Here is a 15,577-nt window from a genome sequence, read left to right on the forward strand (position 1 = left end):
CCCTACACCAAGGTCCTTATAACAGAAGGAACCGAGCCCCTTCACCAAGGTCATTATAACAGAAGGAACCGAGCCCCTACACCAAGGTCCTTATAACAGAAGGAACCGAGCCCCTACACCAAGGTCCTTATAACAGAAGGAACCGAGCCCCTACACCAAGGTCCTTATAACAGAAGGAACCGAGCCCCTTCACCAAGGTCATTATAACAGAAGGAACCGAGCCCCTACACCAAGGTCCTTATAACAGAAGGAACCGAGCCCCTACACCAAGGTCCTTATAACAGAAGGAACCGAGCCCCTACACCAAGGTCCTTATAACAGAAGGAACCGAGCCCCTACACCAAGGTCCTTATAACAGAAGGAACCGAGCCCCTACACCAAGGTCCTTATAACAGAAGGAACCGAGCCCCTACACCAAGGTCATTATAACAGAAGGAACCGAGCCCCTACACCAAGGTCCTTATAACAGAAGGAACCGAGCCCCTACACCAAGGTCCTTATAACAGAAGGAACCGAGCCCCTACACCAAGGTCATTATAACAGAAGGAACCGAGCCCCTTCACCAAGGTCCTTATAACAGAAGGAACCGAGCCCCTACACCAAGGTCCTTATAACAGAAGGAACCGAGCCCCTACACCAAGGTCCTTATAACAGAAGGAACCGAGCCCCTACACCAAGGTCCTTATAACAGAAGGAACCGAGCCCCTACACCAAGGTCCTTATAACAGAAGGAACCGAGCCCCTACACCAAGGTCCTTATAACAGAAGGAACCGAGCCCCTACACCAAGGTCATTATAACAGAAGGAACCGAGCCCCTACACCAAGGTCAAATAATATTTTTGCAGGAATCTCCTTGCGAATGATTTTGCCGAAGATTGTATCTCCGCCAGCCTGGGCAACCTGAGCTTTTGCTATCTCCAAGGAATCCAAAGGAAGGGACACACCATGACTCATTGAACAATACGGGACAACCTCCAGTTCCACAGGTACAAGATGAATAGTGTTGCGTCTTCCCCTTCCGAATAGATTGTAAGACCCCATACATGGTCAGCAAGAAACAGAAGACATGAGTGAAGAGAAGTCCTTTAAAGATGTGTAAAACACAGGAACATTATGCGTATGATTTCTGCATGGGAGAACATATTCCGCAACCATCTGCCTTGTGTCATTGACTAACCGTTCTCCCATCATACACTTACAAGATGTCCAATTATTTCACAGTATTCAGAGAACACGTTACAACAAGAAGGAAAGAAACGGCATTATCAGTACAAGAGAGCCTTGAACACAGGTACATTTTATTTGAAAGAATATTAGTCGACTGTGTTACGAAATTATTTTTACAATAACACAAGATAAAGAGAAACCTTGATGTTACAAAACATAGTCAGTTATTATGTCGGTAGTACTGAATCGGAACATTCCCCTGAAACGTTTTAAATAGAAAGAGTTCTAGATATACAGATGTCAATTCCTTATTCCTAAAGAAAAACAAGGCATCCAGTGGTAAATAAAATGTTAACAAGGTTAAAGTGCAATACCGACAATGCCAGAAGATATTTTACATGTAATATACGCAACACCTTTTAAGAGGCAGGTTAAGACAAATAAAGCATACCGTAGACAGTTGTTATGAGTCGGAGCTGACTTGATCCAGACAAAACAAAAAGAGAATCCTGGTCCTCGGTTTCACTCAACAGATTGATTAAGTTCAGATGAACATTTTAGGTCTAACAGTTCTCTAGCTAGTCTTTGTACAATTCACACCTTTACCAGTAAAGACCCATTTCTAGCTGTTGGTCACGGTAGCTATTTGTTCTGCTTGCATTTTGGATAAGACACAAATAAAGTAAAAACAAAAGCATTAAAAGGAGAAAGTATATCTTACATCTACAAACCATAAAATATGATCTGATCATATGGATATAATCCGGAGAAAATATATAATATAACAGATAAAATACAAATCGAATTACAACATTAAAATTTAAGATCCAACTGCAGAGCAGGCAGCCATACCAATGCAAAGATAAGTAACGCATAAATGAAAATATGTTTGAGAAATAGATTTCTATGAAAACGTGACCTCACACAGCCCAGAAACATGAAAAGCAGACAGATATCAATTTAATAATTACAGACATCTATTAATAACGTCTATTGTCAAAAGCCTTTTCAACAGAAGAGTGAATGAAGAAAGACCATAGAAAAATAGATAGCAGAGAGAGCCTTATTTCCCAATCAACCACTTATAGCTTGCAATAACATCTTGTTAATCACTGTATATGGGGCCTCCAGGAAGTTGCCTAGAGCCTTGGCACATGAATGTTGTGTTAACCAAAAGCCATGTTGTTATTTAGCCTGGTCCCAGATCTGTTAGTGCCATCTTTCCAACTGCAGTATTGTTATTGTCAAGCCAAACATGACACATTCCATGAGTTTGCAAGAGAGCAGAAACAGACAGGCACCCAGGCTAGATCACATTTGCATTACTTTTTTTTGTAATGTGTATAAAAATTTATATTGAACCTGCAACTGCAGTATTTTGGAAAGGCTGCATGGTCACAATTCAAAATCTATTTAACATTGAATGCTAAGTTAATTTGATAAATTCACCTTGAAGTAGCACACAAATAAAAATGATTAAACATTTTGCTTTATTCCTAGAATGTATTAAACACCCAAAGGGTGTTGCAAGGCAGGCAGTGTATGGGAAATTATTCAAACTATATTGTGGTATTATAGTAGTGATTAAACCACAGAAAGAAATACCGATAGCTGTAGCACTTCATAACCGTCGGCCCCCAGAAGGGTAAACTAAAGTGGATGATGCTGTTAGAGAAGGGGATAGAAAAAAAACAAGTCCTGGTCGGGGTTGACTTGTCCTGGCCAGCCATGGACTCCTTCAATCGAACTGATTTCCAGATAGACCAGAGGGTGAAGAGAAATCAACATTTAAAAATACAAATAAAAAAAACTGAACAGGGACAAACACACACATACCATTTATGATGCAGTTTGGAAATGATCAGCTGGACAGCTGCCCACTTAAATGTTTTTGAGGCAAACCAGGATAAGGAAAATTACTTATTGTACACTCTCTATTTAAAACGTTCATCCCTTCAAAATGGGCCGTGGTGGCTGGTAGGTTGGCATGTAGTCTCCCTCCTCTCACACAGCCACTGACCTTTGTGACAATCATCTAGGTAGTGTCCCAAATGGTACCCTATTCCCTACGTAGTGCACTACTTTTGACCGGAGCAGTAGTGCACTACGTCTAGGGCATTTTATCATAAAGGTCAAAATAGGGGGAGGATAATCACACACACTCTTGTGTATTGTTGTACTGTGTCTGTTAGTTGGGATATGCTGCTGCTCACTCAGACATCCTTGGTTGTATTGCACTTTACAGGAGAGGCTGCTGATAGTAGGCCTGTTGCTGCTGTGGGGCCTGGTGCAATGAAGAAGCCATTTGATAGGAGGCTGGTGGCAGGTTGGAGTTCTGATATCCCGACATGTCCATCTGTGGGGCTACACCCATCTGTGGTGGGTAACCGGCAGGTGCATATGGAGAACTGCAGTGAAGAGAGAACAGTACAATAGTTGCCACCTACCGCCTAACACAAGCATAAAGGCCGACATTTAACCTTAACACAGGAGCAATGCCCCCCCAAAAAACGTAACTCTAGTGGGATGTCTCAAAACAAACATATAAAACACAAGACTGGCCTCACAAAATGGCTCCTGTTAAGCTACCTAGTTGCCTAGTCAGGTGCCTCATGGTCCAGGGCTGGTATATCGAGGAGAGGCCTACCTGTAAGGAAGCTGTGCTGGCTGACCATTGGGAGATGTGACGTTAGGGGGGAGTGACTGGAGGGGTCCGGGCTGGTCAGAGCCCATGTAGGCCTGCTGGCTTGGGGGGCCCTGCGGCATCCCTGGAGGCATGTAGGAACCACCAGCCTGACCTGGGTATCCCTGAGAGAGAAAGATACCACATTCAACATGAAATTTGATAAAAGATGTATATTTTATTTATCTAGGCAAGTCAGTTAAGAACAAATTCTTATTTACATTGACTCTCTACACCGGCCAAACCCAGATGATGCTGGGTCAATTGTGCGCCGCCCTATGAGACTCCCAATCACGGCCGGTTGCGATACAGCCTGGATTCGAACCAGGGTGTCTGTAGTGACGCCTGCAGTGACGCAGTGCCTTAGGGCTCCCGAGTGGCGCAGCGGTCTATTTCATAGTACACTGTATATGGATTTACTCCACAAAAATATAGCATGCGTTGGGCAAAAAACAACTTTACTTCAGGTGCAGGCAGTTACACAAGGGACAGCTTGTTTCTAAAATGGCTTTGCAGAGCTGTGCAGAAAGTGACAAGGAGGTAAAAAGAGTCCAAGCATGACCACTGGAGTCTCCCATTAGTCTACGTCCCCAAGGAGGGACACCGACATCCATCATCAGGGACAAATTACACAGCAGACAAAACACACGAGGTCACACAAGGTCTGCTTCTGAAATGGCATCCCGTTGCCTACACATTCCACTACTTTTTACCAGAGCCCACCATATGAATATGGTGCCTTTACGGACCCTGGCATAGTGTCTGCCTTCACTGAAGTCACCTGGTTGTGGATGTACAAGGTAGTGACCTAAACAGAAAGTACGTCACAGTGGTTTGTTTCTTTCTCCTAATTGACCTGCATGGGGAGTTGAGAGGCAAGTGCGTAGTGGGGCTGCTGCTGGGACTGCAGTTTGGAGTAGGCTGTGTAGAATGGTTCCTCGTTCATCAGTTTGTTATAGAGCTCCAAGGCCTCCAGCACCTTCACATTCAGCTCAGACAGCTCAGAGTGTTGCCTGCCAGGGATGGAGGGAGAGAGAGGGAGAGGGGAGAGCGAGAGAGGTGAAGGGGTGGAAAAAGAGAAAGAGGGAGAACCGCAATGCGAAGGAGAGAAAAGAGGCCATCACGACACTTGTAGGACAAAGACTAAGGTTCTGTGAGGGTGATGATCCCTGGTACTCATCCAGATAGTCAACATAAAGCAGGTATAACTAAATGTATAACTATACTCTGGCCAACATATTTGACTAACCAATAGAAATAAAGGGTGTCATGCAAACACTGCAGTATAGCCTCTAATATACTATTGGAAATATTGTCCATTATGAGTAAGTACACTGCAGTATACTGCAGTTAAATTGACTTTACCTGTCAATGTCTTCCAGCTTGTCATCAATCATTGGATTCATCTGCTCACAAGCACCTGAGAGGGTAAAGCATTGATAAAGTGAGGCTAAAACAGACAAACAGTGTGAGTGTAGTGGTGTAGTCAAGCCAACTGCAGTGTGTGTGAGTGAGCATATAGTCAAGACAACTGCAATGTCAATGAGCATGGGATTTAAAAGAGCAGTAAGTCATTGTTTTATACCCTCCAGTTGGACCAGCTCTGTGCAGTCGGGTGCTGCATCAGCAGGGTCAGCATTCTGGAGCAGATACAGCGCTCCATCCATCTTCTCCTGGTGGGGGGAGAGACAAGAAAGTAAGAAAGAGGGGATGAGGGACAATTGAAGGGAGGAGAAAGAGAGTCATATGATGCTACAGGGTTTTCATTGGTCAAATTATCAAAATGAATGGTGGACAGATTGATTGTACCCATTTAACCAACTATGGATAAGCTAAATGATATAGGCCTGCAGGTATGGACAGTCATAGGCTGAATCCCAAATCACTCCCTTCCCCTTGGTCCTCCATTTGTGCATTCACGCGCACCTCCGCCATATGCACATCGCACCAGGCTTCACAGCAGCAACAGGCCTACTATCAGCAGCCTCTCCTGTAATGGCAGGCAACCAGGGTGCAATACAGCCAGGGCTGTCTGAGTGAGCAGGAGCATATTTCCACCAACAGACACATTGCAAGTGTCCCAAAGCCGGGTGTAGGGGATAATTAACTCTCCAATAGCCACTTCAGCCAAGCCAGCAAGGCTGCAGGCTTCAGAGTCAAGCGCTATCCCGACACGCAGCGCAATATGTTTGGAGTTCGCAATGTAATACAAAAGAATGGAGAGGCATTCTTAAATATATGCCACGTGTCTGATTTCAAGACCTGACACACGGAACAGATGAAATACCTCCCAAATAAATGTTAACTGTTACTGACGTTCATCTTCTAAAGTGACAGGGGGATTTGTTCATTACAATTTCAAGCCAATTGTATTATTTTAAAGTAGAACATGAACTGCATCATTTAAGTCACGAGTGTCCCGAAGTTGATGGGTTTATTGATCCCCTCGCCACTCTCTGGAAGTCACCCTCGGACTTTCGTCAGCAACACGTGACAACGTGCGAGTGGTTTTGGAAGCACCAATATAATATGTCCAGTACGTAGAAGCACCCACCTCATCTATAAAGACAGGCTCAGACTCCACTATGGCTTCTATGCTGGGCTCCTCCGGGGCTGGTGTCTTCTCCACATACGTTACTGTAAGGAGAGCGATTTACATTTGACATTTAGCCGACACACTTATCCAGAGCCACTTTACGGTCAGGATTTCAAACATGAAACCAAACACTAGAACGACTCGCCCTGCCTCAGTATGAGGGTGCAGGGGAAGAACCTACCTAGTTCAGGCTCAGCGTTGAGGTTGGTCGTGACAAAGTTGGATGGGAAGAGACCTACTCCTCTGTGGTTCTCTCCTTTCCACCAGTTTGAATCACTGTGGCAGCAACATGGTGTTATCAGATCAAACATTCTTCTAAGTAAACCCTTCATTTTGTTTACATAAAAGGACTGCAGAACCTGAGAAGGTTGGCACTAGATATATGACTGAAGACAATTAAGTTGAAGCGTGGTTTCCACATTGGCCTATACAATAGGTCATCATATAGGTCAGACTCAGGTTTCCATAGCAACATGTCATTAGCTACCTGTCGTCCAGGACTAGGATGAGCTCCCCCGTCTTGAAGGTGAGCTCGTTGTCTTCGGCCGCCTCAAAGTCGTAGAGCGCCCGCACCTTCCGAGAGTCCTTGCTACCCCCGCCCCCGTTTGTGTTGAAGGGGGGGTCGGCGGACACGGTGAGGGGCCGCGTCTCAGCATGCTGCTTCTGTTCCTGCAGGGACAGCTCGATAGCTGCAGATAGGAGGACAAAGGCATGAGGGTCAAAACACATACTATCACCAGGACAACAATGGAAATAAGTTCTAATCTCTCTAATAATGTATTTATTCATTCATCCACATGGACAGTTCATAATGTAATATGACATGGTGTTCTAGAATCTGTTGGATAGGATCTGTACCTTTGGCAAGGTCGTCATCATCAGATGGTTTACTAACAGCAGGTGTGGTGACCTTTAGGCTGGACCCCTGTTGACAGAGGTGGTTGGTTATAGAGAGCGAGAGAGAAAGCCTTCCAGAACAAATGGGGATTTGGATTATTTGTGACTGACGCTACCTGTAGGGATTAATAGGTACTACAGGCTTTCCATGTAATATTGTGGTAGTAAAGAGAGTATGAATAAGAGAGAACCTAAAATAAATCATCACTTCATATGCTTAAAAATATAGCCCAACAACAGGAAAATAGTGACATTCTATGAAGAACAAACTGCTGTCTGTGAGAGGGGTTGGGCAAAGTAGTTTCAGTAGCAAACACCTCACAGTGTCACTTATTAACAGGACACTCAGCCGACCATTTCAGCTAGGAAGTAGGCTAAACAAATAAGCACCAGACTGTCCCTCAATCACAGCAGGAATTCTCATCCCCCTTATGGGTAGAACTGGGGAATTATTACATCAGAGGAAATCCCATTCGGCGCTCACGCCTTAAAAAACAAACACACTCCTTCTCTTTATTGCAACACATGGGCGAGCAGGTGCACTGAGAACACAGGCAGAGTGCACAACACGGAGCCAGCGAATGTATACACACAGAGCTTATTTGTTACAGGGGACCACAGGTGGAAGTCACGAGGAGAACTTTGTGTTTGAGATAGGTAGACGATAACAGTCGTTTCAGTTTTGTTGGCGAGTTTGGCTACAATCAGAGGGTAGAGTACTGAAAGATTATGGTGAAAAAAATGAATAGAATGTCGGGTCAAATGGCTCTATTTTCCAGGTAAGGCGCATAGGCCCTCAAAGAACAACGTAACATCAAGGCCCTCTGGCACAAAAATGGTCAATTAAAACAATAGCCAAACTCTTTTAGGAGGGAGAAACAGAGTTAGTAGGGAGGGGAGACTGGCCACAGCTTATACAATGGTATCAAATCAAATGTTATTGGTCACATACACATGGTGGGCAGATGTTATTGTGAGGGTAGTGAAATGCTTATGCTTCTAGGTCTGACAGTGCAGCAGTAACTAAACCTAATATCTAACAATTCCACAACAAAACCTAATACACACAATCTAGTAAAGGAATAGGATGAGAATATATAAGTATAAAATATATGGATGAGCAGTGACAGAGCAGCTAAGATGCAATAGATAGTGAAGGATACAGTATATACACATATGAGATATGTAAACATCCTTAAAGTGGCATTATTAAAGTGACTAGTGTTCCATTTATTAAAGTGGCCAATGATATCAAGTCTGTAGGTAGGCAGCCCCCTCTCTGTGTTAGTGGTGGCTGTTTAACAATCTGATGGCCTTGAGAAAGAAGCCGTTTTTCAATCTCTGTCCCAGCTTTGACGCACCTGTACTGACCTCGCCTTCTGGATGATAGCGGGGTGAACAGGTAGTGGCTCGGGTGGTTGTCCTTGGTGATCTTTTTTGCCTTCCTGTGACATCAGGTGTTGTAGGTGTCCTGGAGGGCAGGTAGTTTTCCCCTTGGTGATGCATTGTGCAGACCGCGCCACCCTCTGGTGAGCCCTGTGGTTGTGGGCGGTGCAGTTGCCGTACCAGGCGGTGATACAGCCCGACAGGATGCTCTCAATTGTGCACCGGTAAAAGTTAGTGAGGGTTTTCGGTGACAAGCCAAGTTGCGCCGCCTTCACCACACTGTCTGTGTGCGTGGACCATTTCAGTTTGTCGGTGACATGTACACCGAGGAACTTAAAAACTTTCCACCTTCTCCACTGCTGTACCGTCAATGTGTATAGGGGGGTGCTCCTTTTGCTGTTTCCTGAAGTCCACGATCATCTCTTTTGTTTTGCTGACATTGAGTGAGAGGTTATTTTCCTGACACCACACTCCGAGGGCCCTCCCTGTAGGCTGTCTCGTCGTTGTTGGTAATCAAGCCTACCACTGCAGTGTCGTCTGCAAACTTGATGATTGAGTTGGAGGCGTGCATGGCCACGCAGTCGCGGGTGAACAGTGAGTACAGGAGAGGGCTGAGAACACAACCTTGTGGGGCCCCAGTGTTGAGGATCAGCAGAGTGGAGATGTTTCCTACCTTCACCACCTGGGAGCGGCCCGTCAGGAAGTCCAGGACCCAGTTTCACAGGGCTGGGTCGAGACCTCTGGTGTTGAATGCTGTGCTGTAGTCAATGAACAGCATTCTTACATTGGTATGCCTCTTGTCCAGATGGGATTGGGCATTGTGCAGTGTGATGGCAATTGCATTGTCTGTGGACCTATTGGGGGCGGTAAGCAAATTGGAGTGGGTCTAGGGTAACAGGTAGGGTGGAGGTGATATGATCCTTGACTAGTCTCTCAAAGCACTACATGATGACAGAATTGAGTGCTACAGGGCGATAGTAATTTAGTTCAATTACCTTAGCTTTCTTGGGAACAGGAACAATAGTGGCCATCTTGAAGCATGTGGGGACAGCAGACTAGGATAGGGATTGATTGAATATGTCCGTAAACACACCGGTCTGCGCATGCTCTGAGGACGCGGCTAGGGATGCCGTCTGGGCCGACAGCCTTGCTAGGGTTAACACGTTTAAATGTTTTACTCTCGTCGGCCACGGAGAAGGAGAGCCCACAGTCTTTGGTAGCGGGCCGTGACGGTGGTACTATATTGTCCTCAAAGAGCGCAAAGAAGTTGTTTAATTTTTCTGGGAGCAAGACGATGTCCGCGACGGGGCTGGTTTTCTTTTTGTAATCCATGATTGTCTGTAGACCCTGCCACATATGTCTCGTGTTTGAGCAGTTGAATTGTGACACCACTTTGTCTCTATACTGACGCTTTGCTTGTTTGATTGCCTTACGGAGGGAATAACTACACTGTTTGTATTCGGCCATGTTTCCAGTCACCTTGCCATGATTAAATGCGGTAGTACATGCTTTCAGTTTTGCACGAATGCTGCCATCAATCCAGTTTCTGATTAGGGAAGGTTTTAATAGTCACAGTGGGTACAACTTCTCCTATACACTTCCTTATATACTGGCTCACAGAGTCAGCGTATACATCAATGTTATGGTCTGAGGCTACCCGGAACATATCCCAGTCCACGTGAACGAAGCAATCTTGAAGCGTGGAGTCCGATTGGTCAGACCAGATTTGGATAGACCTAAGCACAGGCACTTCCTGTTTTAGTTTCTGCCTATAGGAGGGGAGCAACAAGATGGGGTCATGGTCAGATTTGCCAAAAGGAGGGCGGGGGAGGGCCATGTATGCATCGCGGAAGTTAGAGTAGCAGTGGTCAAGTGTGTTACTCGCTCGTGTACTGCAATCGATATGCTGATAGCATTTAGGTAGCCTTGTTCTCAGATTAGCTATGTTAAAAATCCCCAGCTACAATAAATGCAGCCTCAGGATATATGGTTTCCAGTTTGCATAATGTCCAGGGATGTTCCTTGATGGCCGTCTTGGTATCCCCTTGCCGGGGGGATAAACACGGCTGTGACAATAAGCGAGGAGAGTTCTCTTGGGAGATAATACGGTTGGCATTAGATTGTGAGGAATTCTAGGTTAGGTGAACAAAAGGACTTGAGTTCCTGTATGTTGTTACAATTACACCATGAGTCGTTAATCATGAAACATACACCCCCGCCCTTCTTCTTACCATAGAGATGATTGTTCTTGTTGGCGTAATGCACTGAAAACCCTGTTGGCTGTACGGACTCCGACAGCATGTCCCCAGCTAGCCATGTCTCCGTGAAACAGAGTACGTTACAATCCTGGATATCTCTTTAGAAAGCAACTCTTGCCCTAATTTCACATTAGCGAGTAATATACTCAGAAGCGGTGGGTGGTGTGCGCCCATCCGAAGCCTCACTAGAAGACCGCTCCGGCACCCTCTCCTCCGACGGCGTTGTTTTGGGTAGGCCTCTAGAATCAGTTAAAATGCCCTGGGAGGTGCAAACAAAGGATCCGCTTTGGGAAAGTTGTATTCCTGGTTGTGCTGGTAAGTTGAAGTCTCTCTGATATCCAATAGTTCTTCCCGGCTGTATGTAATAACACTTAAAGTTTTCTGGGCTAACAATGTAAGAGATAATACATTAAAAAAAACTAAATTCTGCACAGTTTCCTAAAGACTTGAAGCGAAGCTGTCATCTCTATCGGCGCCATCTTCAGCAACACTAGGTTAGGGGGATGGACGCCAGGCTGTTGACTATTTTACCTGTGAGCCAGAAGACGGGAAGACGACCCCCTCCTCTCTCAGAGACTTAATGGTGGCACTGATCAGACTGAGCTGTGGATCTTTCTGGAACTCGTCACACCACTCCACCATCATCCCCTTCAGCTTGTCACACACCTTGGGGTGGGCCTGCGGGGATAATAGTAATTATTTTTAGGCTACTTATTAATTCGATAGAGGCAAAACATTGACACAAAGAGCTTGATAGAGCCAGTCGATTGTTATCCTCACGTGCATAGGTCTGAACATTATCAATTCACCACACATATTTCAACAGAAAAACCTTTGTCAGCTTACGTACCCTGCTCAGTATAGCTCGGACTTCAGTGGCAAAGTCCCGTGAGCAGATTTCTAAGTGAAAGATTCTTCCACTGTTATTGACACAGGCAGCCAGCAACTGAAAAAGAGGGAGAAAAGCCAGGTTAGTCCAGTAGTCAGCAAGGATGATCTATTTTGAGGCTTTACAGTAAAACAAGAGTAATGCTTTGATTCACATCCACACCAAAGTTGAATAATTGATTAACACATTAACAGATATGACACAAGTGAAATGATGCATGTTTTTATGATTGGGGGGGCTAAAGTTGACTGAGTGAGGAGAGAGAGAGAGAGACATTAAAAATAGAACAGCCGTGTGACCATCTACCCCGATGGTGAGTCAGAGAGAAAGATCACATGGTCTGACGTTGAGCATCATCACTCTATAATAACACTGAGCAGCAGAAAGAACAAAACAGTAAAAACCTTTGTAGGGCCATGGATCATTACACTGACTGTGCTGTGGCAAGGCTGCCCACAGCAATGAGACTGAGTTACGAGCTCAGTGCTCTAGAACTGCCAAGAGCAGCAGGAGATGGACCACTCTTCCCAAATACTTTATTACATCAGACTGGAGTGTCATTGAGGCTTAGGGCAACAGTCAGTTTTTGATCCACCAGCCACAGTGTATAAAGTAATTCACACTCAGAATGTCTTCCAGCACATTGTTCAAACTCTGTTGTCCATCATATAGCAGGATTCATGACTCATATTACCTGTGTATATGATCACAGCCACTCAACAAGCTCTAGGGCCTGACACCAGGAAGTGAAAAACCTGACCTTGCACTAGGTTCACACCTTTCCAAGATATTTCTACATTGACACTAGGCTAAGCTGAACTCTATCATACATTAATAAACCTGTTATACAGTAAGGAAACCCGCTGGATTTTCCAACAGTCTAGTGAATGATATATTTTGTCTTGAATAACACAGTAACAAAGTGACTCACAGTGAGGGCTTGCATGGCAACATGTGGGACCTTGTGGTTGACTCTCTTCATCACAGACCTCAGGCAGTCCTTAGCTCTGGGAGAAGACAGGCAGGTAGAGACAAACGATTAATAGGGCACACAAGTAGTAGGTTATTACAACACGAGTCATCTTCAATATACGCGTATTAATTGCATATTAAAATACCCCACTCCCCTCCAATCTTCCTGGAGACCTGCTGTTACACTATTATGAGTCTGTAGATGCACATATTACAAATACTTGGAAGCAATGTTCCATATAAGAGAAGCACGAGATTAGTAAGTTCAATGAAGTTCAGAGTTTTCGCCGTAAAAAAAAAAGAAAGACAAGTAAGGTTTTCTTTTACTGTGGGAATTGTGATCGAATCAATGCAATATTAGCCACTTTCAATGCAACATACGGAAACAAACATGAACTGTGCAAGAGATTTTGTTGTAGGCAGAGCGCATCGGAGTATGATTCTGTGCATTGACAGGCATGACACAGGCTCGTACTCTACACAGACCGGTGCACCATAACCAATCAGTGCTGCAGTAAATAGACCATTGCCCTATATGGATTTGTGTAGTTCACTTTTACAGTATGAGCGGTTGCGATTATTATGTGCTTGTTTTGAGATCAAAGCAAGAGCTGAATGTAGCCATGTGTGCACATTTGTTCATATTTTTTGCTAGTTAGTGAATTACTTGCCCAGTTATAGCTAATTTGTAGTCAGCAATGTGGGAATGATTGCTTCCCACAAGAGCACAAAACATGTACATTTCTAGCCATCTTCGTAAAGCGAGTCAGGTAAAGAGCTTTTTTTTTATATATATCTTAAAGGGGCAGTGTATATTTTGAGACAGGCTTGAATAAGCTAAGTAGCCAATAGGCAGAGGGTAGCATAATTTGTCTGATTCTCTGCAATAATGGTTTAGGAATAATAATGATTTTTATTTTGTAAAGTGGTTTCTTGCATTAAACACGGAAGTGGATAAACAGGTTAATGTCAAGCCCTGCATGTTTTTTTCTCAAAAGTCTCATGGAATGTAGGCCTACATTGAACACCACACATTGGCTGCTACTGCCATTTCCATATTAAAATGTTATGTGATGCATTTTCTCCATAGTTTTTTTTATATTGGTAGGCCTACATTATGATCAAATAGCCACAGTAGCCTACTTGGCCACTGTTGAAACAGTAAAATGAAAGCGGGTACAGTGTTCACAGTAAACACGCACCGGAAGTCGCATAGATATTTCACAAGGTTCAAGTTTGCGCTCAGCAGACATGAGATTTGCTCAGTGACGAAAAATATTAGAGAGAACATTGCTTGGAAGTACTTGAAAATTAGCCAGGCAGCTAGTGCTCTGGTCCAAGTAAACAATGAAGTTATTTTAGAATCAGAAGTCTCATTCCAGCTTACCCATTGGGTGTATGTCCAACCCTGTCACAGATATCCATGATCAGGGCCCAGTCCTCCACTGTATTGGTTTCATTGGTGGTTTTCTCTGACAATGTGGTACACCGGGATACATGTGGTTAGGTGAGAGAAGAGAATCTGTGGTTCGGCATGTACTGTCCATATTATCGCTGCTTTAAACAGTTTGAGCCTGTATTTTCATAGGTTTGACAGTCACTACAATTATGGAGGTTGTATGATTAAACTAGCAATAAAGCAGTTAAAAGTTATTCCTTATAAGTTCTTTGTTATGCAATAGCCATTACACATCGGTGACTAGCTAGTTAGGTGTTTTGCATGTAACATTTGCATAAAACAAGCAATCCAATTGTACACATTTCAAATAATAGTTTACAAGGGAACCATGAGAGCTTGTTCCAAAGATGATAAACTGTTAATGGAAAGAAGGTGATTTGCATGTAACATTTGCATAAAACAAGCAATCCAATGATACAGCTTCCTTGGAGTAAACCTAAAACTAATCCAACTCATACATCTGGCTAGTTAACTAGATAGATAGCTCATTACGTTATTATTGAATATGTGAGTTTGTTGCAGTTTAGGCTGTCTCGTTATTGAAAATCGTTGATTAGCTACAATACACTGATTACACAACACACTGATTACACAACAACTAGCTAACATACTCGCTAGCTAATATATGTATAGCTAGCACAGTGGTAGCTAGCTATATAGCTAGGTAGGTAGTATGACCGATGACTGTCTGCTAACCCTGTGACTACTAAGTTAGACTTACAGACTTTACCAAACCACATAACTGGTTAGCTATTTGGATAATATAACATTTGATTATAACGTCAACGTGTAGCCAATGATATGTATAAATAAGGTATCCCCTTCTGTATGTGGTGTAGCCAGAGCAGTTGTTGTTAGCTTGCTGGCTAGCGGTTCTGTCGCTAGCTAAGATGAAGCTAACTAACGGTTAGCTCACTCCGAATCAAATTGCCCAAATGAAGTGCTCAACTTACCAACATCTTGGTCGAATGGATTCTGCGCAAATAAAGGCATGTTTATCCCTTTAAACCAACCGACGTTGTTGAGAAAGAAAACGTATAATATTTTTTTCAAGAATATATATTTTCTTAAATCCCTTCCTCATCCATCAAACTCTGTACACTTATACCAGTTGCTCTTCCGTAAACTTGGGTGGCTGCAAAAATGCCTGATTTCTATTTAGAATTAAATGCAAAAACTATAGAACTCAAATCATTTCGACACTTATCGATGCATATATATTTAAAGCTAAGTAAAGAACGCAAATTAAATATTTCTGTATTTCTACAT

At 43.8% G+C, this 15,577-nt stretch overlaps 1 protein-coding gene across 1 annotated transcript; it reads right to left on the reverse strand.

Moving 5' to 3' along the window:
• Positions 1–1,263: 1,263 nt before the first annotated feature.
• Positions 1,264–15,458, reverse strand: LOC106586394 (signal transducing adapter molecule 2). Its single transcript, XM_014173621.3, has 14 exons — positions 15,262–15,458; positions 14,237–14,321; positions 12,809–12,884; positions 11,839–11,934; positions 11,520–11,666; positions 7,306–7,372; positions 6,935–7,136; positions 6,629–6,723; positions 6,406–6,488; positions 5,437–5,524; positions 5,217–5,271; positions 4,708–4,864; positions 3,816–3,976; positions 1,264–3,576 (listed from the first exon to the last, which is right to left on the reverse strand). Exons 1-14 carry the CDS (start codon positions 15,299–15,301, stop codon positions 3,408–3,410), a joined length of 1,521 nt encoding a protein of 506 aa, XP_014029096.1. The 5' UTR covers positions 15,302–15,458; the 3' UTR covers positions 1,264–3,407.
• Between the last annotated feature and the right edge of the window lie 119 nt (positions 15,459–15,577).

Source organism: Salmo salar, chromosome 25, assembly GCF_965601325.2.
Source record: "Salmo salar chromosome 25, fSalSal1, whole genome shotgun sequence".
NCBI lineage: Eukaryota > Metazoa > Chordata > Actinopteri > Salmoniformes > Salmonidae > Salmo > Salmo salar.